The sequence below is a fragment of the Borostomias antarcticus genome (assembly GCF_949987555.1).
Source record: "Borostomias antarcticus genome assembly, chromosome: 14".
NCBI lineage: Eukaryota > Metazoa > Chordata > Actinopteri > Stomiiformes > Stomiidae > Borostomias > Borostomias antarcticus.
Genome location: NC_140247.1, coordinates 13,258,886 through 13,286,714, shown reverse-complemented (window position 1 = coordinate 13,286,714; position 27,829 = coordinate 13,258,886). Strand labels below are relative to the sequence as shown.

General features: G+C 51.2%; 2 protein-coding genes across 2 annotated transcripts; both read left to right on the top strand.

Annotated features, from left to right (window-relative positions):
• Nucleotides 1-1,430: 1,430 nt before the first annotated feature.
• Nucleotides 1,431-1,841, top strand: LOC311317395 (proline-rich protein 36-like; the record flags this gene model as incomplete). The annotated part of the gene is made up of 1 exon (XM_084448478.1): nt 1,431-1,841. One exon carries the CDS (start codon nt 1,431-1,433, stop codon nt 1,839-1,841), a length of 411 nt encoding a protein of 136 aa, XP_084304604.1.
• A 1,598-nt stretch (nt 1,842-3,439) lies between these two features.
• Nucleotides 3,440-26,340, top strand: wizb (WIZ zinc finger b). Its single transcript, XM_084448477.1, has 19 exons — nt 3,440-3,532; nt 4,032-4,193; nt 4,345-4,699; nt 5,274-5,349; nt 6,305-6,435; nt 6,542-6,640; nt 6,722-8,017; nt 9,225-9,662; nt 10,520-10,909; nt 14,547-14,678; nt 14,939-15,279; nt 15,322-15,478; nt 16,025-16,435; nt 17,483-17,998; nt 18,545-19,066; nt 19,566-19,777; nt 21,324-21,546; nt 22,192-22,354; nt 23,289-26,340. The coding sequence occupies exons 2-19, from the start codon at nt 4,092-4,094 to the stop codon at nt 23,689-23,691; spliced, it is 5,967 nt and encodes a 1,988-aa protein (XP_084304603.1). The 5' UTR covers nt 3,440-3,532; nt 4,032-4,091; the 3' UTR covers nt 23,692-26,340.
• Nucleotides 26,341-27,829: the final 1,489 nt, after the last annotated feature.

Here is a 27,829-nt window from a genome sequence, read left to right as displayed (position 1 = left end):
ATTGAGGTATGAGAGTGTGTAGCCATGTTGTAGATTGAGGTATGAGAGTGTGGCAGCGAGCTCAGAGCTGTGGTGGATGTGGAGCGGCAGGCTGATGTGATGTAACTGATGAGGGACTCAGTGTTCTGACAGGAAGTAGGACGGGGCCAGGGAGACTCAGACGGGGGGGGGGGGGGGGGGGGGGTTGTGTTGCTGCTGTATTTCATCAGCAGTGGTTGGGTAGGTGTAGCGACTTTGTTGGATACCGTCGCCATTTCATTTTCTCTATCCCACCATTCACTCTGCTTCTCTAGCCCCTCCCACCCCCACCCTTCAACTGGCCCCTCCCCTCCTCTAGCCCCTCCCCTCAGTTGTCCCTCCCTTCGTATAGCTCCTCCCCTCCTCTAGCCACGCCTCTCCTCGTACATGCCTTTCTAACATGAACCCCAGATGATGTTGACTGTCCCACAGGACGGCCCAGGAGAGACGGCCAGGCAGAGAGCCAGCGCTCGGCTCCGACACCACCACAGACAGATGACCAGGAAAAGACCCAGCCCCAACCCCAGCCTCAACCCCAGCCTCAGACCCAGCCTCAACCCCAGCCTCAGCTCCAGCCTCAGCCCCAGCTTCAGACACAGCCTCAGACAGAGCCTCAGCCCCAACCCCAGCCTCAGACCCAACCTCAGCCCCAATCCCAGCCTCAGCCCCAGCCTCAGACAGAGCCTCAGCCCCAACCCCAGCCTCAGCCCCAGCCTCAGACAGAGCCTCAGCCCCAACCCCAGCCTCAGCCCCAACCTCAGCCCCAGCCTCAGACCCAGCCTCAGACAGAGCCTCAGCCCCAACCTCAGCCCCAGCCTCAGACAGAGCCTCAGCCCCAACCCCAGCCTCAGACCCAACCTCAGCCCCAGCCTCAGACAGAGCCTCAGCCCCAACCCCAGCCTCAGACCCAACCTCAGCCTCAGACACAGCTTCAGACAGAGCCTCAGACAGAGCCTCAGCCTCAACCCCAGCCTCAGACCCAGACCCAACCTCCTCCACCCCCCATAGCCAATGGCCACTACCTGGTGGAGGTACCGGGCAACAAGAGACCCACTGACTCTTCCTCCTGCCTCCGGACAGCTCAGGCAAGGGGCGTGGCCTGGGGCCATCTGGAGCTGCATCAACTCCACCTGTGGCAGTTGAGGCAGGAGGAGGAGGAGGTGAGGAGGCAGGAGGAGGAGAAGCAGGAAGAGGTGGAGGAGATGCTGAGGCAGGAGGAGGAGGAGGAGAGGCAGGAGCAGCAGATGCGTCTGGAGAGACAGCGCAGGGACCTCCTCCAGCTCCAGTTGCAGGAGCACCGGCAGAGGAGGCTACTGCTGCAGTGGCAGCTAGAGATGGAGCAGCAGCAGCAGCGACTGCAGCACAAACAAACAAACAAACAACAACAACACCGGAGGAGCCCGACCACCACCATGCTGTCCCCATCCCTGGGGCTGTGCACCATCTACGAGGCCATGGAGACCAGCGAGGACGAGGAGCTGAGGGAGGAGGACGCGGAGAGGTGGGAGGAGCAGGAGAGGAGGGAGCGGCCTGTCCCTCCCCAGGACCTGGACTGGAGCAGGAAGGTGGACATGGTCCAGCAGCTCATCAACCAGACCCTGCTGCTGTCTGGAGACGGGGGTTGCCCCCCGCTGCTGCTGCTGCCCATGGGGACGGGGGGCACGCTCAGCCCCCTGGAGAGCAGCATGTGGCCCAGCCGGGTGCTGCCGGCCCTCAGCCCCGCCTCCGCCACCGTCACCTCCGTCAGCAGCTACTCCCCAGACGGCCAGGGCAGCTCCCCGCCTGGGGACTGGACCGTGGTAGAGCTGGAGACCCAGCACTGAGGGGGGTGGAGACTAGCACTGAGGGGGGTGGGGACTAGCACTGAGGGGGTGGAGACTAGCACTGAGGGGGTGGAGACTAGCACTGAGGGGGTGGAGACTAGCACTGAGGGGGTGGAGACTAGCACTGAGGGAGGTGGGGACTAGCACTCAGGGAGGTGGGGACTAGCACTGAGGGGGGGGGGACTAGCACTGGGGGGGGGGGGGGGACTAGCACTGAGGGAGGTGGGGACTAGCACTGAGGGGGTGGAGACTAGCACTGAGGGAGGTGGGGACTAGCACTGAGGGGGGTGGGGACTAGCACTGAGGGGGGTGGGGACTAGCACTGAGGGAGGTGGGGACTAGCACTGAGGGAGGTGGGGACTAGCACTGAGGGGGTGGAGACTAGCACTGAGGGGTGTGGTTATTTGTGCAATACTGTATGTTGAAGTTGATCATTTAATGTAATGAAAGTCTGTTATAATGTAACTCTACTCATATCTTAACTTGATATCATCCTCTTAGTTTTTATCTCATCGATCATTAAGAAAAAAACTGAATTTCTGTTGTTTGTAATTAAGTAGTGCATGCATAGGGAGACCAACATCGCCACCTGGGGGTCGAGTTATTCTACTACGGAAACAGGTTCTGCAATTTCTGTAGATAGAACGTCATACCGTAGATGTAAACGTCACACAGACGTTTACATCACTGGCACATCTGTCTAGTTTTGACACAATAACACTGATTCGCACTAAGTTCATGTGGTTCAATCCGTAAAGGTGTATATTTGTCTGAGTTTTTAAATAAATGGTATTCTTTAACCATTCCTTTTCTGAGTCAGAAATCATACTATCGTTGCTATGCTCCATGCTACTTTACTAAAAGACCAGAATACGCACTTCAGGTTGATGTGACTAGTTTAATATTGTTGATATAAACACGGTCCTTCATTTCTGTGAGGATTGTGACAAGGTGAAGTGTGAAGTATGAATCAATCAGTTAGTATTGCGTGATCCTCGCGATTCAAGTGCGGTGGTGCCCTTTGGAGCGCTGGCAGTCCACGCAGGTGTCGGCCCGGTATCTCCGTGCCAGACGATCTTGGCCGCCACGACCACCAGCCTTCGGGGGGGCTTTTTGCCCAGGCGGACTGCCTCTATCCTGAACAACGGGCCGGGGGCTGACTTGGGACTGACCCTTGGAGACGTCGCAGAAGAGTGGTGCCACCGTCGCCGAAAGCCACATCTAACTGCAACAGCCACAACGCATCCTCTCCCCACGCTTACCCACATTCCTAAATGACCAATCTAATAAAGTATAGCTATAGCATTTTTTTTTTATTCTATAATAGCCCAATAATTTTGCTACAAATATATTTTTACTGACAAGCCTTTTCTTAAAAGCAAGAAAATTCATCGCAACTTGAACTTGACCGCGCGGCTGCAAACTCTTTCCCCCTCCGAGTCCCCACCGACGTCATGCACGCAGCCGTGGCGTGCTTCAAAGCCAGATAACATGGAGGCGAGTCCGCTGCTGTCTGCCGAAGGCTCAGGCTAAAACTGATCAGCAATGTGATCCCGTTAATACTGCAACAAGGCTCGTGCATTTTGGTGCATGCATGGACCGAAGACAACAACAGCTTTGTTCGGTATAAACATGAAGAACGGTGTTTAAACAAGGCTGTCCTCGTTTAGCCGCGAGCCAGACCGTTTTCTGTAAGTATGCACAACCGTCGGGGTTTTAAAGCCTAAAAAACTATCTCACGCAAATGTCAGACATGTACACCTGACTCATTAGCTAAAAATGGTCGTTATTCCTCCACTATTTAGCAAGAGACTACACAGCTGCTGATTCTTGACTAGCATAGCCTGGCAATGCCTGCATTTAGGCCAGCAAACGTCGAGATGGGGACTAAAAGTCTACTTCTGTCATGTGAAGATGTCGTTTATTCTCAATGTGTCAGCAGACAGTTAAAATGGGTCAGACTGTCTAAACTGCTGGAAATATGACGTCACCTCCGGTAGACCTTGCGTAAACCTTCCCAAAACGTCTTGATTGAGGAGTGATGCTGCATCATGTGTCACATTATATAGAAGTCATCAGGATTAACTTTGTGCATGTGTGTATTTGTGTGAGTGTGCTTGTATGTGCGTGCGTGTGTGCGTGTGTGTGTGTGCGTGCGTGCGTGTGTGCATGTGTGTGTGTGTGTGTAAGATAGCGCCATGTAGGCTGGCTGGCCAGTCTGGTTGTAGTAGTGAGCTCTGGTCTGTCATCATGGAGCCGGAGGGGGATTCTCTCTTGCCCCCGGGGACCAGCCACGGGGCCCCTCACTACCCTGGACCGCCCACGGCCCCCTTCCACAGGGGCCCCTTACAGGTAACAGCAGTGTCATGGCGGCTGCATACTGAAACATGGTGAGCTGATAGACATCTGGACCCCAGAGGTCTGTCAGTCTCAGCTCTTCCACTGCGGTAACACCCCCCCCCCCCCCCACCACACACACACACACACACACACACACACACAGGTGTCCCGTTCCCCCACTGCGAGAGAGGAGCTGGTCCCCAGCAGAGGACTGTGGACCGGGGCAGGAGAGGAGCTGGAACCCAGCAGAGGACTGTGGACCGGGGCAGGAGAGGAGCTGGAACCCAGCAGAGGACTGTGGACCGGGGCAGGAGAGGAGCTGGAACCCAGCAGAGGGCTGTGGACCGGGGCAGGAGAGGAGCTGGAACCCAGCAGAGGGCTGTGGACCGGGGCAGGAGAGGAGCCGTACGAGAGGAGCAGCCTGGAAGGAGGGAGGAGACCACAGAGGAGCTTCAGGCCCTCAGCGTTCCCCTCCTCCCTCACCTGGGACTCGGACTCTGAGAAAGAGACACTAGACGGTAATACACACCACGCTAAAATACACACCGCAATACACACCACGCTAAAATACACACCGCAATACACACCACGCTAAAATACACACCGCAATACACACCACGCTAAAATACACACCGCAATACACACCACGCTAAAATACACAACGCAATACACACCACGCTAAAATACACACCACAATATACACCACATACTGCAGTAGTACTAGACTGTACTACACTACAATACTGAAGTATTGGGGGTGATAGGTAGCTAGTGGGTAGAGCATCTGACAAATTCTTTCCCACTGTTGCGCCCTTGACCAAAACACTTAACTCTAACTCATAATTGTAAGTTGCTTTGGATAAAAGCTTCTACTAAATTACTAAAATGTACTTCACTACTATACTGCAGTAATTACAAGACTATACTACAATACAGTACTGCAGTAGGAATAGAATGTACTTCACTACAATACTGCAATAATTACTACACTGTACTTCATCACTCTACAATACTAGTGCTACATTAAGGTACTGTAGTATTCACCTGTGGCTGCTGATGTACAGTGACGTTCCTGTTCTGTTTGTGTGTCAGAGGAGGAATTACAGCACTTTTCTAACCCTCACGGCCTAGCAGCCCACAGCCCTGGACCCCCCTCCCCCGGGCTCAGGTGAGATGGAGGGTGGGGGGGGTGGTTAGATGGAGGGATGGAGGGGAGAGAGAGACAGGTGAGATGGAGGGATGGAGGGGAGAGAGAGACAGGTGAGATGGGTGATGGGGGGAGAGAGACAGGTGAGATGGGGGATGGGGGGAGAGAGAGACAGGTGAGATGGAGGGATAGAGGGGAGAGAGAGACAGGTGAGATGGAGGGATGGAGGGGAGAGAGAGACAGGTGAGATGGGGGATGGGGGAGAGAGAGACAGGTGAGATGGAGGGATGGAGGGGAGAGAGAGACAGGTGAGATGGAGGGGAGAGAGAGACAGGTGAGATGGAGGGATGGAGGGGAGAGAGAGACAGGTGAGATGGGGGATGGGGGAGAGAGAGACAGGTGAGATGGAGGGATGGAGGGATGGAGGGGAGAGAGGTTGGATGGAGGGATAGAATAGAAAGTTTAATTTGCCATATATAACCAGCACAGGTGCATTGGAATTCTTGTCATTGCTTGTCCTTACAGTATCTTATCAGCACTAATCAGTTCCTCATTCCAGTTCTAGCTAGACATTTTAAGGTTCCCAAATTGGCAATTTACTCTCCATAGTGTAGCAGTCTGTCAACTCTATCAATTTGATCCTCATCTACATACAGCATCCCATCCCATCATGGGAGACTGTGTCCTTCATATAGGCAGTGCAGTTAAATAACATTCAAGTAGACAGTTGTACAGAGTCAGTTGTTTTGTCTTTTATATAGGCTAGGAGGGGAGAGAGAGACAGGTTGACAGACAGACAGACAAGACAGACAGACAGACAGAGACTGATAGTCAGGGAAACCGATCAGATGGAAACATTTTAAGGCTACAACGTTCACAGCGCAGTCAGCAAGTGCTGCCCTGCTACCTGGTAGGAAACTATGGAGATGACGATGTAGCGTTAGAGCCCAGTTAACGCTGTGTCCCTGCCGCCCAGGGTGGACAGTCAGCAGGATCAGCCCCTCCCTCCCGAACCCTTGACCCCCTGCCATGCAGAGGGGCGGGGCCAGCACACGGCGAGCACACAGGAGGAGGAGCCAAAGACGTGCCAGACCAGTTCAACAGAATGTAAGCATGACGGAGGGGGGGGGGGAGGCAATGCTGACAGAGTGTGACGGAGGGGGTGGGGGGGGGCAACACTGAGACACATGTTCACGTTTCTCTCCGTCCACAGCTGCAGACCACCACGTCTGGGATGCCCCCGAGCATTCTGGGATGTTCGTGTCCAAAGTCACACCAAAGGAACGGCGCCAAACTGTAGAGGAGGAGGAGGGAGGAGAGGAGGAGGAGGAGGAGGAGGAGGAGGAGGAGGAGGAGGAGAAACAGAAACAAAGCAACAGGGACCAGGAGAAAGATGTGTACAGCTTTCCCGGGGACTCGGACCCCGAGAGTCCACCGCCCGGGCCCTGGGCCCAGTGCACCTTCGTCCAGAGCAAGAGGAGGACCCGAGCTCTGCTCCGCCCCTTTTCCGGCCGGGTCACCTGGCAACGTAGCACGGGGGCGGGGAGGAGAGCCAGGCGGGCGGCGCCCGGACCGGCGCCGGACGTGGGAGGGGTCTACGACTTCAAAGAGGAGATGGAGCGAGAGAAGGTTGAGGAGGAGAAGAAAGGAGGAGGAGAGGGAGGAGGAGAGGCAGATGTCGGTAAAGAGATCTTCACCTGTGTGGAATGTAGCATTTACTTCCGGAAGCAGGCCCACCTTCAGGAGCACATGAGGGAGCACGCTCAGAGCACGCCGGGGGGCAGCCGGGGGGCGGGGCAGGGGAAGGGGTGTCGTTTTCGCTGTGCGGAGTGCGGCTGGAGCTTCACCACCAGGCTGGCCTCGGCAGAACACCGCGGCCGTCACCAGGAGGCCCGGGACAAGATCCTGGAGGAGATCGGGAAGCTGGGGGACAGTGGGGGCGGAGGGGCGGGGCGGGGCGAAGGGTTAGAGCCCAGCAGCCCCGCCCCCTCTCCAGCCACAGCTCCAGATCCAGCCCCAGCCCCGACCCCAACCCCAACCCCAGCTCCAGCCCCAACCCCAGCCCCAACACGAGCTGCACCCATCAGCCGCCGACGGTACTTCTGCTCCAAATGTGACTTCAGCACCAGGACCTCTCAGGCTCTGGCTAACCACGCCAAGACCCACAACAGGAAACGCATCAGTGGCCTGAAACGCGCCTCCCCCCGCCTCCAGCCCAAGGCCCAGCCCCCGGCCTCCCCCTCCCAGCCACCAACCTCCCCCCTCCCAGCCCCCCCCCAGGCCTCGGCCAGTGGGGAAGGGCCTCAGGAGACGGATCCTCTGTCCAGACCTGGCTCTTCACCTGAGAGCGATGCTAACCCTGATCCCGAGAGCAGAGTCCCCTCCGCTGGTGTGACCGTTACCAGGGAGGGCAGCAGCAACCAGGAGGCCCCGCCGCCCGAGGGGCCCCCGGCCCCCCACGCCACGGAGCCGGCCTTCAAGAGCATCGGGACCAGAAGGGTCAGCAGGAGAGGGAAGGACCGGCCCCCCCGCCCTGGTGGACCCAGACAGGACAGCACCCCCAGCAGGCCCCCTGGCCCTGAGGACCCCCAGGACCAGAAGCAGGGCTCAGAACCCGCGGAGCGGAGCCACACCCGGGCCGGACCACCGGCGGAGTCCAGACCGCTCACTAGGGCCCGGTCCATAAGAGGTGAGACAGAGAGTAACCCAACCCTAACCCTACAGTGAACACCACCAAGTCACATCTCTCTAGACTTCCACAATACTCAACACACCTCCATAAGCCATGAGCCTCTAACCAGACTGATGTTGACCCTTGGGACGGTCAAGCCCCCTGTGTCCCTGAGCTGCCTGTTCAGTGACAGGTCCTCTGGTCTGGACTCTGAGCAGTAGAGTGGTCTGAGGAATAGAGTTGTTCATGTGTAAATGACTACTTTGTAGGGTGGCCTCATCAGGGTAGACCGACAGACAGACAGACAGACAGACAGACAGACAGACAGACAGACAGTACATTTACATTACAGTCATTTAGCAGACGCTTTTATCCAAAGCGACTTACAATAACTGCATTTAACGTAGGAAGTCAGTGTACTACTACTCACCAGAACTCACAAGTGTATTTCCTTTCTAAACAAGTGATTAAGAGCATAATCTAGTGCTAAAGCCAAAGTGCAAGAGTAGCCAACTAAGAATACAATAGGTACTTAAGAGGGAGGATCGTGGTAGTACTTCTTGTAGAGGTGAGTTTTGAGCCTGCGGTGAAAGATGGGCAGCGACTCTGCTCTCCTGACGCCAGTGGGCATTCATTCTCCCACTGCGGGGCCAGGACAGAGAATAGCCGCGACCTTATTTTATAAAACTGGCAGCCCTAGTCATTAGTGAGCCGTTGTCATGCATTTTTAATCTCTCCATTGCGTCAGGTATAGTTCCTCAGGTTTGGAAATCTGCCCAGGTGGTCCCGTTGTACAAAGAGGGTGATAGAGATAAGATGGATAACTATCATCCTATCTCCAGATTACTCATGCTTATGCTTAGTCAAAGCTCTGGAGACTTTAGTAAATAACCAATTGAAATATTTTCTTTCAAGTCACTCAGTTTTAAGTACTGTAAGGTTTGACCAAGGCGTGGCAGTAGAAGGGAGCTGTTCCTTTCATTGCCCTGTAGGCAAGTAACTGCAATTTAAAGTGGATGTGAGCTGCTACAGGGAGCCAGTGTAGACAACGGAGAAGGGAAGTTGTGTGGGAGAACTTGGGGTGATATCAACTTTATTGATCCCTGTTCCAATTCTTGTGTTGTAGCATACACACAACAATCCACACACCAAAATAGCACACTTTTCTAGAATCTAGGGTAGACCAGAGTACGGTTGGTTGTCATCCTTCTCCTTCCTGTTCCAGAAGAGACGACTCCGAGACAACAGAAGCCCAGAGCCTCCTCGCCCGCTGTGGAGAGGATCGTGAAAGAGGAGGAGGAGGAGGAGGAGGAAGTCTCATTAGAGAAGCGGGCTGCGGTCGCTGAAAACCACAACAGTGATGAAGATGAAGATGATGATGATGATGATGATGACGATGAGAGAGTGCGGCGTTTACTGGCTGCTGCTGCTGCTGCTGATGATGATGATGATGATGAGATGGATGAGGAGACAGGGATGAAGCGCGTGGACAGGAAGTGTCCATACTGCCCCGAGCGCTTCCACAATGGCATCGGCCTGGCCAATCACGTGAGAGGACACCTCAACCGAGTGGGCGTGAGCTACAACGTACGCCACTTCATCTCACCAGAGGAAGTTAACGCCATCGAGAGGAAGTTCTCCTACCAGAAGAAGAAGAAGAAAGGTGAGCATCTCTGATCTCCATTGTCTGGTCAGGCGTTAGAGCAGATATCACTACAGAGGGCTATCACAAGACAGACAGCTGCTGTTAACTTTACTGTCATCACCTTTATTGAATCCATATCAATCTTCATTAACATATTTAGAAGGGTTAGGCTCATTGAGATATATCTCTTTTGCAGGAGAGACCTGCTACTTCCTGGTGTGACAGATATGGGGCAGGCTCTATGTTATAAAAAAAAAAAAAAAGTGTTATAAATTTATTTAAATTATTATTATTTTATTTTTTTACTGTACTGCAGAGTAGTGTTCTATTCTGTTACAGCAGATCTACTGTACCTAGTGGCGTCCTCTAATGGTTAATTAATTACTACAGGGACGCAGAGACAAGTCATGTCAAGTCACTTTTTTCCGCTTTTTTTAAATAAATGTTTTATTGCAAGAATGTCATAGACAAAAACCATAATTGGTCGTTACATGAAAATGAATAAATGAAAGAAAAACACATTCAACAGATAGTGACTAAGCGCTCAGTAAAACGGAGCGCAAGGCAAAAATGGCAATCAAATAAACAACCAAACACTCCTCCTCCCCCCCCCCCCCCCCCTGCGGCTTGTCCCCCCACTCCCTCCCTCCCTCCCTCCCCGATCTCGGTGTGCAGTGCTCTTACTCCTCATTCTCTACCTCCCTAATAACCTCCCCCCCCCTCAGAGGCAGCCCCCTTCCACATATCGACTGTCCCGACCCTGGCTCTGTTGTCAAGTCACTTTTTAATGTTAGATTGGGGTGAATGACCATAAATTAACCTTAACCCTAACCTTGTCCACCTATCTAATCCTGCATCCCTTTTCACCCCTTCAGTGGCAAATTTCGACCCGGACACCTTCAGCGTGATGCGCTGTGAGTTCTGCAGTGCCGGGTTCGACACGCGGGCCGGCCTCTCCAGCCATGCCCGCGCGCACCTCCGCGACTTCGGCATCACCAACTGGGAGGTGACCGTCTCCCCTATCCACATCCTCCGAGAGCTGTTCTCCAGCCGGCCAGACCTGGTCCTCCCCACAGCCCCGCCACGCAGCCCTGACCCCGGGCCCGAGGATGAGGAGGAGGAGGATGAGGAGGAGGAGGAGGAGGAGGAGGAGAGACCAGGAGTAGAGAGGAGTTTAGGAGCAGCCAGTACTACAGTCTCTAGCTTGCTGCCGTCATCACCGCCCCGGCTCTGGAAGACAGAGCCCAGTGTGGACAAGCCTGAAGGTGCGTGATTGTGGATCTGAAAAGTTTCTGGGCTGGTCTTCTTCTGGTTTGGCTCAATGGCTGCAGTGGAGCCGCTGTCATTAATTACAAATCAATGGATTCATTTCCTTAGCATCTGATGGTTGATGGATGACACTCACACTGACGGAAGCAGTGGAGCCAAGGGGTTAGGTGTGCTGTCACTCTCACATTGCTGTGGTAGACTAGGCTAGCTCTCTAGGGTAAGGTATGACATCACATGACTAGGCTAATTCTCTAGGGAAAAGTATGACATCACATGACTAGGCTAGCTCTCTAGGGTAAGGTATGACATCACATGACTAGGCTAGCTCTCTAGGGTAAGGTATGACATCACATGACTAGGCTAGCTCTCTAGGGTAAGGTATGACATCACATGACTAGGCTAGCTCTCTAGGGTAAGGTATGACATCACATGACTAGGCTAGCTCTCTAGAGTAAGGTATGACATCACATGACTAAGGTAGTTCTCCAGGGTTGGATATCAAATCACATGGGATAATTGTGGTGACCGTGTTTTGTGTGAGTTTGTGGTATGTGTATTGTAGTAGTAGTAGTAGTACAGTAGTAGTACTGTATTAGTAGTAGTAGTAGTAGTAGTAGTAGATACTTCATTGATTCTGGGATGAAATTGCACTGTTACAGCATCAAAAGACACAAAAGTAACAAAATCCAGACTAATGTAGATATAATAGATAATAAATATACAGAAATCCAGATATATGAATGCAAATAATCATTTGCACTCTTATATCTTGATTTCGGTATCTTATCTATTGTAATTTTGTTTAAGCAAGTCCATAACAGTAGCTAGGTTCCTTAGAATGCCTAGATTGTGGAAATCTCATTAACACCACTACCAGCTACATGACCACCTCTCATTAACACCACCACCAGCTACATCACCACCTCAAATTAACACCACTACCAACTACATGACCACCTCAAATTAACACCACTACCAGCTACATTACCACCTCTCATTAACACCACTACCAGCTACATGACCACCTCTCATTAACACCACTACCAGCTACATGACCACCTCTCATTAACACCACTACCAGCTACATGACCACCTCTCATTAACACCATCAGCTACATGACCACCTCTCATTAACACCACTTTAGCCAGCTATGCCACCGAAAAACGCTGGTGTAGGCGGGCGATATTAAGGACTGAGGAGTGAGTCCCAACTCTACTTGGTTACACAAAAATACCTAGGATGCAAATGTCAATCAAGTAAGTATGCCATGTCTGTAAAATTAAATGTACATGTCCTGTCCAAGGGGCCTTAGCTCCCTCAGAGGTGACTCAGGTCCATAGTGTCCATAGTGTCCAGCCAATCAGAGCTGACTCAGGTCCATTGTGTCCAGCCAATCAGAGTTGACTCAGGTCCATAGTGTCCAGCCAATCAGAGCTGACTCAGGTCCATAGTGTCTAGCCAATCAGAGCTGACTCAGATCCATAGTGTCCAGCCAATCAGAGCTGACTCCGGTCCATAGTGTCCAGCCAATCAGAGCTGACTCAGGTCCATAGTGTCCAGCCAATCAGAGCTGACTCAGGTCCATGGTGTCCAGCCAGTCAGGGAATGCATTGAACAGTCTGATAGTGGCTGGTACGTGTGAGACGGTGGTTATTGGGAGGTTGAAGGCTGGGTGATCTTGTGTTTTGTGAGGTTTTGGTCAGCCCGAGTTAGAGATGGTCACTTTTGTCAGTGTGTTTGGTCTGTGTTCAGTGATTGGTCAGTAGGCCCAGGTGTTTCTGGTCAGTGATTGGTCAGTAGGCCCAGGTGTCTCGGGTCAGTGAGTGGTCAGTAGCCCCAGCTTTCTCTGGTCAGTGATTGGTCAGTAGCCCCAGGTGTTTCGGGTCAGTGATTGGTCAGTAGGCCCAGGTGTCTCGGGTCAGTGAGTGGTCAGTAGCCCCAGGTGTTTCGGGTCAGTGATTGGTCAGTAGCCCCAGGTGTTTCGGGTCAGGTTGAAATGGAGACAGGATACTCTGTAACAGACTCTCCTCTTAGTAGCACTTGTCTGCTCCTCTTTGTATGAGCCAGACTATACATGTAATGCAGCTGACAGTCAGTAGAGTGCACGGTCCGGGTTGGACAGCGGTGCTTCAGAGTGAGAGCAGCCCACAGCCAGCCCATACCCATGGTGGTACTCTGCTTTTATCCCAGCCTCCCGCCTCTGCTCGATTGGTCACGCCTTAGCTTAACGGTGCATATGGGGGCAAAATGGCTGCTTCCACCGCCCCGCATACCCAAACAATAGCAGAAAAACTGTCTGGCTTCAGCTGCCGGGAGTCCAGTGCGCTGCGGCTACTGACCGGTGAGTAACACGCGCAGCGTAATTACCGTGCAGCGCGTGCCCTTTAAACATATACTCGTTTGCATTGTTGCACGTCGCGTCTGATCCCGCATCCCCAGCTGTCTGTCAAATTGCCTCCAGACACAACAGCCATCAGAAACTACAGACGCACGAGACCATTAAAATCCCTGTCGCGTTTCAGGTATGACAAAGTCAAAAGCATGTCGCGCACTCGTGCCATTGTTACAGGAGAATGACATTGTGGCAGCGTAAAGGAATGTGCTTTTGCAACACTGATGCAGAACTGTCAGATATTTTGTCTATTATGTGCGTCTGGAATGACGTTCACTGTTTCCAATACTGCTGCAGGATCTCTAAAATTACCTACACTTCCCACGCCTCGCCATTTTACTGGATTTAGCCTACTTCGTTTTTGATTGAGGACGAACTGTTCTTTATTGCATGAATACATTCGAGCATGTCTTAAGCATGACATAAGCGGGATAAATAATATAAATATCATTAAGCATACCCTAACTTGTTTAGATCTTACGCAGAAAAAGTGTCACTTTTGCAGGTAACTAAATTATATTGTTGCGCGAGTCAGTTTGAGATGCAAACTCGGTAGCCTCGGGTTCATTCTCTAACTTTGTTGCATTTATTATTTCAGCATACTGGTTAGCCTACGTTGTTTGATAAGTAATGTAAAGATGAGAGTAAACAGCATCTAGGTGTAGTGCGGTGCGTAGAGAGATCGATCTCGTATAGCGTCGAGCCGTCAGACAAGAGAGCATTGTATGTCTGCGTGTCTCTTTTGATTTAGTGATTTGTCGCATAACATGGTAGGCTACTTTGTCCAGCTGCTTCAAAACGATCTGGCGCGTTTATCCACGAAAGCATTCATTCTTGATAGTGATAGCATTCCTGATAGTGATTCCTGATAGTGATAACATCCCTGATAACACCTAAAGAAAGGATTCATTTTTCTGACGCCAGGCGCTGCCACCGTGTCATTAACGCATTACGGTTGATCCTAATTTACTGAATTGAAACCAAACCCCTAAACTTGAAAAACTGCACAATAGTTTTTGTTGCTGGTATTGATTCCTCTACCGGAGATATTTCTTATTTTCCAAATGTTTTATTTCTCTCATAAAAATGTATCCTCCAACCACAAGATCTTGATTCTCTTATGCTTAATTATTTATTCTTAAAAGGATATAAAATATTCTCTGAATAATCCGTGGTAAATCAGAGTGCTGAGCTTGGTCACACTTGTGGGTGGTGTGTAACCTTTCAGGTGAGGAGGAAGAGGAGGAGGAGGAGGAGCAGATGCCAGCCCTGTCAGGCCTGAGCCCCAGTAGCCCCGTGGGCAGGAAGGGACCGTTCTCATCAGACCCAGAGGACTCCTTTCCCACAGACCAGGCCAACCCCTCAACCAAGGGTGAGTCTGGACTTTGCTCTAGTCCCTAGCCTGCTATTGTGTGTTCTAGTCCCTAGCCTGCTGTTCTATGTTCTAATCCCTAGCCTGCTGTTCTATGTTCTTGCCCCCTAGCCTGCTGATTTATGATCTAGTCCTTCTGTTCTATGTTCTAGTCCCTAACCTGCTGTGCTATGTTCTAGTCCCTAACCTGCTGTTATATGTTCTAGTCGCTAACCTGCTGTTCTATGTTCTAGTCCCTAACCTGCTGTTCTATGTTCTAGTCCTAAGCCTGCTGAAGTGCGAGGTGTGCGACGCTCCATTCGAGACGAGGCGCGGCCTGTCCAGCCACGCCCGCTCACACCTGCGCCAGCTGGGCGTCGGCCTATCAGAGAGCAGCGGGGCCCCCATCGACCTCCTCTACCAGATCACCAAGGAGCGCAGCCTGGACGGCCACTTCCCCCGCCACGCCCACGCCACAGGCCCCGCCCCCCGCAAACAAGACATGGACCTGGAGGAGAAACCCCTCCCTCTCTCCATCCTGCCCCCTCCCTCCTCCTCCTCCTCTTCCTCTACCCCGACCCCCATCCCCTCCCCGGGAGAGTCCCCGCGTTCCGGCGCCCTGGCCAGGCCCCGCCCCTCCTCCCCCTCCCCCTGCCCCTCCCCGTCTCCCATGGTGAGGAAAGCTCCCATCTCCTCCCTGCTGCCGGCCTCCTCCCCCCTGCGATCCCCGGAGCACAAGCCTGGGGGGCTCCAGAGGGCCCCCAGCATCACCGCCACGCCCTTCTGGGCCCCGCAGGAGACCGACGCTCCGCTCAACCTCAGTGAGACTGCTCTCTCTCTGACTGCTCTCTCTCACTGCTTTGTCTTACTGCTCTCTCTCACTGCTCTCTTTTCTCACTGCTTTCTCTGACTGCTCTTTCTCACTGCTCTCTCTTACTGCTCTCTCTCACTGCTCTCTCTTTTACTGCTCTCTCTCACTGCTCTCTCTTTTACTGTTCTCTCTTACTGCTCTCTCTTTCTGCTCTCTCTCACTGCTCTCTCTTACTGCTCTCTCTCACTGCTCTCTGCCTCAGTAAGGCTGCTGTCTCTTACTGCTCTCTCTCTCTCACTGCTCTCTTACTGCTCTTTCTCTCTCTCACTAACCTCTAACTCAGTAAGGCTTCTCTGTGCAGTGAGTTTAGATTTGGCATCTGGCTCTGGATAACCAGGGGAGGGATAGTCCGTCTCTTTGCAGCATTATAATAACCTCTGTTGGTTTCATTCACTCGTTTATCAGTGTTGATTGATAGTTACCAGTCAACGAGCATGTTATAACTGTATCTAAAGTAAGTTTTTGTTCCTCTGCATCTCCCTTCTTTCTCCTGTAGCCTTGGAGGTGGACCCCGACAAGGATATAATCTGCCAGCTGTGTGGGGCCTGGTTTGAGACCAGGAAGGGCTTGTCCAGCCACGCCCGAGCCCACCTGCGCCACTTTGGGGTGGAGTACTCCGAGTCGAAGGGGTCCCCCATCGACCTGCTCAACCAGCTCATCCACACAGACGACTTCAAGCACAGAGCCAGCGTCCTGCACCCCGCCTCCCTCTCCTCCCCCAAACGCCCCCTCTTCACCTCGACCTCCTCCTCCTCCTCACCCCTCCTCTATAAGCTCACCACCATGGGGGGAGGGACAGGGTCCAAAGCTACCTCCTCTCTGATTGGCCCAGCTCCCAAGCGTGCCAAGTCCTCCCATATCCAGGTCTTCCGTCTGAGCGGAGGAGATCTGACACCCCTCCCCAACAGTGAGTAGGCCACACCCCCACACAGTATAATAAACAATACTGCATGCTATACTGTCTCATATAGAATACTGCATACAGTAATATAGAATACTGCATGCAGTAATATAGAATACTGCATGCTATACTGTCCCATATAGAATACTGCATGCAGTAATATAGAATACTGCATGCTATACTGTCTCATATAGAATACTGCATAAAATAATATAGAATACTGCATGCTATACTGTCTCATATAGAATACTGCATACAGCAATATAGAATACTGCATGCTATACTGTCCCATATAGAATCCTGCATAAAGTAATATACAATACTACATGCTATACTACAGTAATATGGAATACTACGTACTAGTGTGTAATATAGAATACATGCTAGTGTGTAATATAGAATACATGCTAGTGTGTAATATAGAATATTACATGTTGTACTACAGTAATATTGAATACTGCATGCTATACTGTCTCATATAGAATACTGCATACAGCAATATAGAATACTGCATGCTATATTCTCATATAGAATACTGCATACAGTAATATAGAATACATACATACATAGTAGTGTGTAATATAGAATACTACATGCTATACTACAGTAATATAGAATACTACAGGCTATACTACAGTACTATATAATACTACATGATATACTACAGTAATTTAGAATAATACATGCTATGCTACAGTAATATAGAATACTAGATGCTACTGTATACTGCATTATAGGATACTGAATGCTATACTGTCTAATATAGGATACTGCATGCTATACTGTCTAATATAGGATACTGCATGCTATACTAATATAGGATACTGCATGCTATACGGTCTAATATAGGATACTGCATGTTATACTGTCTAATATAGAATACTGCATGCTATACTGTCTAATATAGGATACTGCATGTTATACTGTCTAATATAGGATACTGCATGCTATACTGTTTAATATAGGATATTGCATGCTATACTGTCTAATATAGGATACTGCATGCTATACTGTCTACTTGCAGTAGTGGTTCTGAGTGGTTCTGTCTCCCAGGTGAGCAGACCAAGGAGATTGCCTGTGAGTTCTGTGGAGAGTTCTTCGAGAACCGCAAGGGTCTGTCCAGCCACGCCCGCTCACACCTGCGCCAGATGGGCATCACAGAGTGGTCGGTCAACGGATCCCCCATCGACACGCTCCGGGAGGTCATCACGCGCCGGGGTCTGCCCTGCGCCCTCCCCCTGAGACCTCTCAGTAACCCCCCTCCCTCCCCCGGCCCTCCCCTCTCCTCCTCCTCCTCCCTCCGCCTCTCCTCGCCCTCCTCCCCGTCTTCCGCGGTCAGCCTCCTGGGTCGACTGCCCTTCGCCTTCGCCCCCCCTGCCTGCCCGGCCACCCCTGTGCGTAAGATCACCTCCACACCTCCCTCCTCTTCCTCCTCCTCCTCCTCTGTGGGGCTGGTGGCCAGGCTGAAGGCGGAGCCAGTGCAGCTGGAGGTCACCATGGCGGGGGGGGCGTCGGCGTCCAGGGACTTCACCTGGAGCAGCTCCGAGGGTCTGATGCCTCTCAACCTGGGTGAGTCCTGCTGTGGGGGGGGGGGGGGGGGGGGGGGGTTTAAGGCCAATTTATACTTTTGAAAGTGTCGACAGACAGAAATGACGTCACCATCGACACTTTTTGTGTCAGACAGGGGTGTCTTGCACCTACCGAACTCTCTAATGGCGCAGACGCCGTCGCTTTCGGCGCACGGCTGTGATTGGATAGCTAGATAGAAGGCACGTTCGTTGCCATGGATCAATCAGCCGCGCGTTACCATGGAGGCGATCAGACACTTCGCTGAAGTATAAACGCTAAACGTCGGTCGACATTTTTTTCTGTCGACAGACATTTGTCGTAGGACACCTGTCGACTGAATATAAATTAATAAATTAAGCTTTATATAGATGTGGGTGTATTTTAGAAGGGCGGGGGGGTTATATATCAAATCCAATCTGGTTTGAACAGCGGAATCCGATTCGGCTGTCTGAAGACTGAGTCAGGTTACAGCCCTAGTGGGTTTATTTGAGAGGGACTTTGTGTAGCTCCATCTTTACCTTGCCCCCCCCCCCCCCCCCTCCCCAGCTGCGTCCCAAGAGGCGGAGCCTATCCGGGACATCTGCTGTGAGTTCTGCGGAGAGTTCTTCGAGAACCGCAAGGGTCTGTCCAGCCACGCCCGCTCACACCTGCGCCAGATGGGCATCACGGAGTGGTCGGTCAACGGATCCCCCATCGACACGCTCCGGGAGGTCATGCGCCGAAGGGGGGGCCCCGGGGCCCCCGGGGTGAAGAGGGAGTCCAGCCAGGGGGGGGCCAGCCCCACGTGGGAGGGACTGGGCGCGCTGGGCTACCACTCGTCCAAATTCTCCCGCAAGTCACCCCTGAGCCTGCTGCATTCTGGGTCGCGGCTGCACCGGCACGGCCTGGGGGCCCTGGGCCTCTCCGCCACCCCGCCGCCAGGCAAGCTGCTGGGGCCCTCCCCCCTGGGGAAGAGACCCCTGCTGGAGGAGACCGCCCCGCCCACCCTGACCAAGACCTTCTCGCCCCCTCACGACCTCTCCTTCCGGGGGAAGTCGCCCCCAGAGAAGCATTCCGCTGGGCATCAGGGTGAGACCCCCCCCCCCCCCTCAGATATGATCACACTATACACCTTATATCTCCATCTACTGTTCTCTCTCTGTTAAAGTCGCACTGAAATAAAAAAGCATTCTGTCCCATTTTGGTTCACATAATTGGTCGGTGTTCACCTACTCAATGTTGTATGCCAAAAAATGTACAAAATTCTACTTTTGTTGTAATCGTATATCAAAGTATATAATTTCTTACTTCCTGGAAAACAGTAGGTCACGTGCAATGATGACAACAGGTACCTTAGATTTTAGGCCAATAATCTCACGACATGCACCCGTTAATCAACGCTACCCTTCTATCGAATCTCTCTAAAGTTCTTAAAACCCGTCCTCTTGTCAATGTTCCAATCAAATTCCTCTAAACATGTCCCACCCTCATAGCTTGTTTGCGTCGGAAATACGTCAAACTACGGAAGTTAGATGATCTCAAACGTCCTTTTCAGTGCGACTTTAATATTAATACCCCTCCCCTCCAGATGCGAGCTGCGAGCTGTGCGGGTTCTACTTTGAGAACCGCAAAGCCCTGGCCAGCCATGCGCGCGCCCACCTGCGGCAGTTCGGCGTGACGGAGTGGTGCGTGAACGGTTCCCCCATCGAGACCCTGAGTGCCTGGATGAGGAGCCGACCGCACAAGGTGGTGGAGCTGCACCGGGGCTACATGCAGGGGAGCCGGCCCACCCCCCGCAAGGTACCCACACCCCCTCACCCCCCCGCAAGGTACCCACACCCCCTCCCTGGGACCATCAATAAACAGGACATTACTGTAGCTTCCACCAGTCTGCAGATGACACTCAGCTATATCTGTCGTTAGCACCTGATGCTGAGAAGTCTATCAGCTCCCTACTTATGAATGACGTAAATGTGTTGTTTGATGTCTCAGAACTTTCTGCAGTTAAGCACAGACAAGACAGGGTTCCTTGTTGTTGAAAATGAAACACAATTCAAATCTATTTGTTACCCTATTTAGACTCCTAAAGAACAAAACCCATCTTCGATAATGATCTGAGCTTCAATAACCACCTCAGCAATGTCTGTAAAATAGCATATTTTCACCTCAGAAATATCTCTTAAGGTACGTGATTAATCTCCATTGGTGATAGTGAAAAACTCATACACACTTTTGTGTCTAGTAGACTCAATTACTGTAATGCCCTATTATCTGGTCTACCCAGTCCATTAGAACCTGCAACGAGTTCTAAAATCTTTTAGAATTGATTTTAAGATTATTTTATTAGTTTTTAAATAGCTTCATGGTTTTGCCCGAGTGACATGATTGTGAGGTATATTCCGTCTTGGTCGCTGAGATCCTCTGGCACAGTTTGCTGCTAATTCCTGAAATCGGGATGAAAAGTGGGGAATCAGCTTTTAGTTGCTATGGCAACCCTAAACTCTGGCATCTGCTGTTTATTACCTTGCCAGCTGCATTGACAACCGCGGCCAATTTAGCCTCGCGACTTGCATTGACATTTCCCAACATACTGTGATGTTAAAGCCAAGGATGCTTCCAACGGGGCTGATATAAACCCCCTCTTTTAAACACCAATCCAACATCCTCTGACTGTTTTTTATACAGGGAATCAGTGTGATCCATAAAGCTGGGCATGTTATATATATATATATATATATATATATGTCTATACTATGTCCGTAGATATTTCCCTAGTCTCTGGCTCGACCTCTTCTCGGTGTGGATCGTGTACCTGGGTCAGTGTCAGGCTATTACAATGTAAATACATGATCTTAGGGTCGGGATCAGGGATATTACAAGGTATATGTGAGCTAACGAATGAGAGGCACTCACTCCCCTCCCCTCTTTTCCTCTCCCCTCCCCTCTCCTCCCCTCTCCTCTCCTCACCTCTACTCTCATCTTTTCTCCTCTCCTCCCCTCCCCTCCTCTCCTCCCCTTTCCTCTCCTCTCCGCTCTTCCCCTCCACTCTCCTCCCATCTTTTCTCCTCTCCTCTTTTCTCCTCGCCTCTCCTCCCCTCTTTTCTCTTCTCCTCCGCTCCCATCCCCTCTCCTCTCTTTCCCTCCCCTTTCCTCCTCTCTTTTCTCCTCTCCTCTCCTCTCTTCCCTTCCCCTCCCCTCTTCTCCCCTCTTTTTTCCTCTCCTCCTCTCTTTTCTCCTCCCCTCTCCTCCTCTCTTTTCTCCTCCCCTCTCCTCCCCTCTCCTCTCCTCCCCTCTTTACTCCTCCCCTCTCCTCTCCTACCTTCCCCTCTCCTCTTCTCCATTTCAGAAGAGCAGCTCTCCTCTTTCCCCACCATCCTCTCCCGACCACGCCCTCCCCCTCTCCTCCCCCCAGTGGGGTGTGGGTGTGTCCCTGGGGGGCCCGCTGGCCGAGGCCCGGCCCCTGGAGGCTGAAGCTGAGCCGCTCCCCCCCGCTGCGTCAAGCCCCGCCCCTCACACACACACACACCCACAGGTGGCTCGGAGTGAACTCAACGTCCGCCTACCCAGGGGTGAGGGAGTCACACACACACACACACATCTGCCCAGGGTTGAGGGAGTCACACACACACACACATCTGCCCAGGGGTGAGGGAGTCGCACACACACACACACACACACACACACTTTCTGTCTATTTGGCACTCTTGTCTGTAGCCATAGTGCCCCTCTTCCCAGGCTGTCTGTCAGTAGCCATACTGTAGCTGGTAAACCAGACTCATCGCAGGAAAAATGTACTTTTTCACGATAAGTCTGGACTTGTAGCCGCCCAGAACGATTTGAGTTTTCCCAGAAAATGGGGCACCAATCAGGAGACTGCATTTTAACAGCTGTTCCGTCCCCAGTCCCTCATTGGTTCTCGTAGACGATGACGAGAAATACAACAGGAGTCCGCTAGTAGAATGAAGCAATGAGCGGTAACGTTAAAATTAGAAGAATAAACACAGCCATAAGTGCAGTAATTGCAGAAATAAACTAAATTTTCGCCTTTCTTCCGACTGGAGTTGGTAAAAGTTTGATCTATGCTTTGTTATGCTGATTGGCTGAAGGAGGCAAGTTCTCCCGCCCACTCAAATCGTTCTGGGCGGCTTGAAGTCCAGATTTATCATGAAAGCTGTACAGTACCTTTTCCTAAGCTCTCTGTTTCTGGTGTCCAGGGTTCGAGCGTCGCCCCCCTAAGCACCCATCTCACCCTGAGGGGGGGGAGGGGGAGAGCGGGCCCCCCAGGCCGCGCTCCGGCACCGTGCCGGCCCTGGTGCCCAAACCCCCCTCCACACCCCTGGTCAGGCTGGTGGGGAAGATCTACACCCTCAAGTGCCGGTGAGTTTCTGACCCCAGGCTTCAGACGCACCTCACAGAGGAGACGAAGGACAAGAAATACTACCAGGATCCTTCCTCTTAAGCACCTATTGTATTTATAATAAATATAATATATATTATATATTATATAATAAATACATATATATTATATGTATATATTATTAATATATAATATATATTATATAATAAATATAATAAATACATTTTATATATATATATATATTTTTTTAAGATATTTTTTAGGGCTTTTCAGCTTTAATGGAACAGGACAGTTCGAGAGAGACAGGAAACATGGGAGAAAGAGAGAGGAGGACAGGACCGGAGCCGGGAATCGAACCCGGGTCCGCCGCGCGAAGGACTAGCCTTCATATGGGGCGCGCCTTACCCAGTGAGCTACCGGGGCGCCCCTACATTTTATATTTTGCTACTCTCGCACTTGGGCTTCAGAATCAGATCAGTTTATTGCCATGGTAGTTTCCACGTACTAGGACACGTACTTGTTTAGGTCGATGTTGCATACTGTACACTGATGGAGAAAGGGTGCAGGACAGGATGGGACAGTGCAAATTCAAAATACGGTATATCCAGTAAAGTACAAGTGCAAAATACAATATTCAAGAATGGAGGGAGGTGAGTACAGTGTGTGTCAGCAGTAGATTATCTTCTTAGGTGTGTAGAAAGGAGATGCACTTGTGAGTAGATTGGGAGGGAGACGGTAGGGTGGGCCTTAAGTATCTTCATCATCGCGTCTTTGTGTATCGAGTCAAATGGCTTTTTGAAATGAAGCACAATCCACTGACTACCCACGTTAAATGCAATTATCGTAAGCCGCTTTGGATAAAAGCGTCTGCTAAATGTAACATAATGAGAGGAACAAGCTGTTCTGATAAAACGTATGTGTGTGTGTGTGTGTGTGTGTGCACGTGTGTGTCAGGTTTTGTGAGGTGGAGTTCCAGGGACCTCTGTCCATCCAGGAGGACTGGATCCGCCACCTCCAGCAGCACATCCTGAAGCTCAACTACACCCAGCCAGCCTCCTCCTCTTCCCCCACCCCCGCCTCAGCTCCCGTCCCCAACTATCCCGAGCCCGCCTCCTCCCCGACACCTGCCCCGGTCCCCGGTCCCGCCCCCCCCGCCGTCCGCGCCCCACCCAACCCCGCTCCGCCCGCGACATCATCCGACGTCATCCCCGTCACCCCCGCTCCCATCCCCTCCCTCGCCCCCGCCTCGCCCTCAGCCCCCCCCCGCCTCCCGCCGGCCCCCGCTCCAGACCCCACGCCCGCCCCTCCCCCCGGCCCTCCCTGCCCCCCCCTGTCAACCCCTACCCCAGCCACGTAGACCCTCACCATCCCTGGCCGTGTATTAGGCCTGGACAGCAAGCGCCTGGAGCCGGAGTGTTTGAAGAGGAGTAGCCGCGCCCCCCCCCCCCCCCCAAAAGCACCACCTTCCATTGAGTCTCCAAAGAGTATTTGGACCCTGAGCACCTTCTAACCCGAACCCCTAAACCTGAGCACCTTCTAACCCTGAGCACCTTCTTGAGACTGTTACAAAGCCCTGTTGCCATGGGAATGGAATTCTCCAGGCCTGAGGACTAAGCTGGGAACCTGAGGGCTCGCCTAGGAGGGCGGGGGTGGACTGTGTGTTTAAATTGAATGTTTCTGCCAATCAGAGGTTAGTTCTGGGGTAGAGGTGATCACCTGATCTGACCCTGGACATTTGAACCTGCCAGGATAGACAAGCCTCTATCCTCATCCATATCGGGTAGTCTCTCCTCATCCATATAGGGCAGCCCCCCCCCCACCCCATCCATATAGGGGAGTCTCCCCCATGGCAGTTCGGGAAATGGGGTACAAGTGAGGGACAGTGCATTTTAATGAATGGAGTTTCTATACTTTTAGCCACCTCCGACATAAACTGATAGATTTTTTGTGATTGAATAAACTTAAGCTTTGTTTGTTGTGCCCTGTTGACATATTTAACGGGTAGCCTATCGCCATCAACCAACTGCATAATATTCAAAAGTAACTTGCCTTGTAAAGAAAATATTGCTAGTTGGCTAGCTAAAGCTAACAGCGTCGCAACGGTAATGTTAGAGTGATCCTATTGGTAACGTTGGTGTGTGTGAAAGGAAAGATTATATAGCCTATATATATAGCTAATAATAACGAAATTGGTAGTGGCTGTTGCTATCTAGCCTACACTTGAGGCTTGGTTGACTAACATTACCTAATAAATTGTGAGGGCGGGGGTTGTCTTGACGACCAACACACTGCTATGCGATGCTGTTATTGTTAGCTTTAGCTAGCCGGCTAGCAATATTTTCTTTACAAGGTTAGTGACTTGAACATTATGCAGTTGGTTGATGGTGATAACTGTTAAATGTGTCAACAGGGACCCAACAAACATGCAGAAAAGTTTATTCAACCACCAAAAAAGCAAACAGTTTATGTCGGAGGTGGCCAAAAGTACAGAAACTATATTCATTAAAATGCGTTGTACCCCACTTCCTGGAACTGCTGTGTGTATCTATAGGGCAGTCTCCCCTTGTCCATATAGGGCAGTCTCCCCTTGTCCATATAGGGTAGTCTCCCCCTGTCCTTATAGGGTAGTCTCCCCTTGTCCATATAGGGCTGTCTCCCTCCATCCATATTGGGCAGTCTCCCTTTGTCCATATAGGGTAGTCTCCCCTTGTCCATATAGGGCTGTCTCCCTCCATCCATATAGGGCAGTCTCCCTTTGTCCATATAGGGTAGTCTCCCCCATCTATATAGGGTAGTCTCCCCCTGTCCATATAGGGCCGTCTCCCCTCATCCATATAGGGTAGTCTCCCCCCATCTATATAGGGTAGTCTCCCCCTGTCCATATAGGGTAGTCTCCCCCATCTATATAGGGTAGTCTCCCCCATCTATATAGGGTAGTCTCCCTAATCCATATAGGGTAGTCTCCCCCATCTATATAGGGTAGTCTCCCCCATCTATATAGGGTAGTCTCCCCTATCTATATAGGGTAGTCTCCCCCATCTATATAGGGTAGTCTCCCCCATCTATATAGGGTAGTCTCCCCCTGTCCATATAGGGTAGTCTCCCCTATCTATATAGGGTAGTCTCCCCCATCTATATAGGGTAGTCTCCCCCTGTCCTAATAGGGTAGTCTCCCCTTGTCCATATAGGGTAGTCTCCCCCTGTCCTTATAGGGTAGTCTCCCCTTGTCTATATAGGGTAGTCTCCCCCTGTCCTTATAGGGTAGTCTCCCCTTGTCTATATAGGGTAGTCTCCCCTGTCCTTATAGGGTAGTCTCCCCCTGTCCATATACAGTACAGTGGTTAAATCCCCTTCCCTTGCCACAAATGGCAAACACTCCTTAGTTAGGTTAATGGTGCTTTTCCCGAGGCTCTGCCCAGTCATTTTAGGACTGCAGGAGCCCGACTCCAGCCCCGACAGCTATGGAGGGATTTGTATTCATGCTCAGTCCGAGAGACTTTAAACACACAGAAACACATGGGTTTTGATATGGCACTTTTGATGTGGAGGTAACAAAGCACTTAACTACATCCTCAACGAAGAGGGACAACGATGACAGAGATGAATCTCTATGGTTGAGAGAGCAAGTAGGGGGAGAAACTAGAGAGGAAGCACACCCTTAAAGGGAAGTCCCTTATTGGCCCTCTACAGGCTCAGTCACACCAGAGGATCTGGCACCGAATGTAGCACCTTGACACGCACACACACACACACACACACACACACACACACACACACACACACTTATATATCTTTCCCCAAAACTCCTGTGCTATGTCATGATGTCCTTAACTGGTTGTCTATGTCTACATCATATTCACCATTGAAGATCAGGTATTTGGATAGGTAACTGGTACACCATGACCAGGGATATGTGACTGGTACACCATGACCAGGGATATGTGACTGGTACACCATGACCAGGGATATGTGACTGGTACACCATGACCAGGGATATGTGACTGGTACACCATGACCAGGGATATGTGACTGGTACACCATGACCAGGGATATGTGACTGGTACACCATGACCAGGGATATGTGACTGGTACACCATGACCAGGGATATGTGACTGGTACACCATGACCAGGGATATGTGACTGGTACACCATGACCAGGGATATGTGACTGGTACACCATGACCAGGGATATGTGACTGGTACACCATGACCAGGGATATGTGACTGGTACACCATGACCAGGGATAGGTGACTGGTACACCATGACCAGGGATATGTGACTGGTACACCATGACCAGGGATAGGTGACTGGTACACCATGACCAGGGATATGTGACTGGTACATGGTGACCAGACACAGGGATGAGGTGGTGATGGTGGGGCAGGGTAGTCCAGGGCTGTGGTGATGGTGGGGCAGGGTAGTCCAGGGCTGTGGTGATGGTGGGGCAGGGTAGTCCAGGGCTGTGGTGATGGTGGGGCAGGGTAGTCCAGGGCTGTGGTGATGGTGGGGCAGGGTAGTCCAGGGCTGTGGTGATGGTGGGGCAGGGTAGTCTGGCCTCGCCAGACCCAATTTGCAAAAATGTGAAGGATCTGGAAATTTGTTTATTTTCGATTTCCAATCAGAGCTACGAAACATGGCTTAGTCATCATATCAAGTGGGTATGAAACCTGCCCCATATTAGATAAATGGTTGTGATTGCCCCGAACAATATCTGGTCGGGTGGAAATCAGTTGTAATGGGTGGCTGTCCAGACTGATGAATGTGAGCTGTCTCTGATTGGTCTACAACATGCCTGGCAACGCCCCGGAACTGTGATTGGTCTGATAGCAGGTCTACAACATGCCTGGCCACGCCCCTGAACTCTGCTCTGCATGCTGGTGGGATTCCCCTAGCAGGACTGGGACCAGATACAGGGTGAACACTACACTATACTATACTACACTATACTATACTACACTACACTACACTACACTATACTATACTACACTACACACACTATACTACACTACATTATACTACATTACACACTACACTATACTACACACTACTACACTACACACTAGACTACAGTACGCTACACACTATTCGCGACACAACAGCACACTACAGACTAGACTAGCCCCTGTCTCCTTTTGTTCTAGCTTGGTGTAAATTAAACCCCAAAAAATTGTTTTATTTATTAAACATTTGAATGTGGTAAACTGTGTTAGTAAAGCTAAAGTAGAACATTGGAATGTTTGAAAATAGGCCAACAATGAAGTTTTATTTAAGTGCCCATCCTGCTAGTGTGTGTGTGTGTGTGTGTGTGTGTGTGTGTGTGTGTGTGTGTGTGTGTGTGTGTGTGTGTGTGCACACGCATCTGTGTGCATGCATGCGTGTGTGTGTGTGTGTATGCTTGTTAGTTCTTATTTTCATATGTAGAAGCTGCATCACAGGTGCATTCAGAATGTCTGTCAGCTTGAGACAGATCTGTTTTGTTCCAGAGGCCTAGCT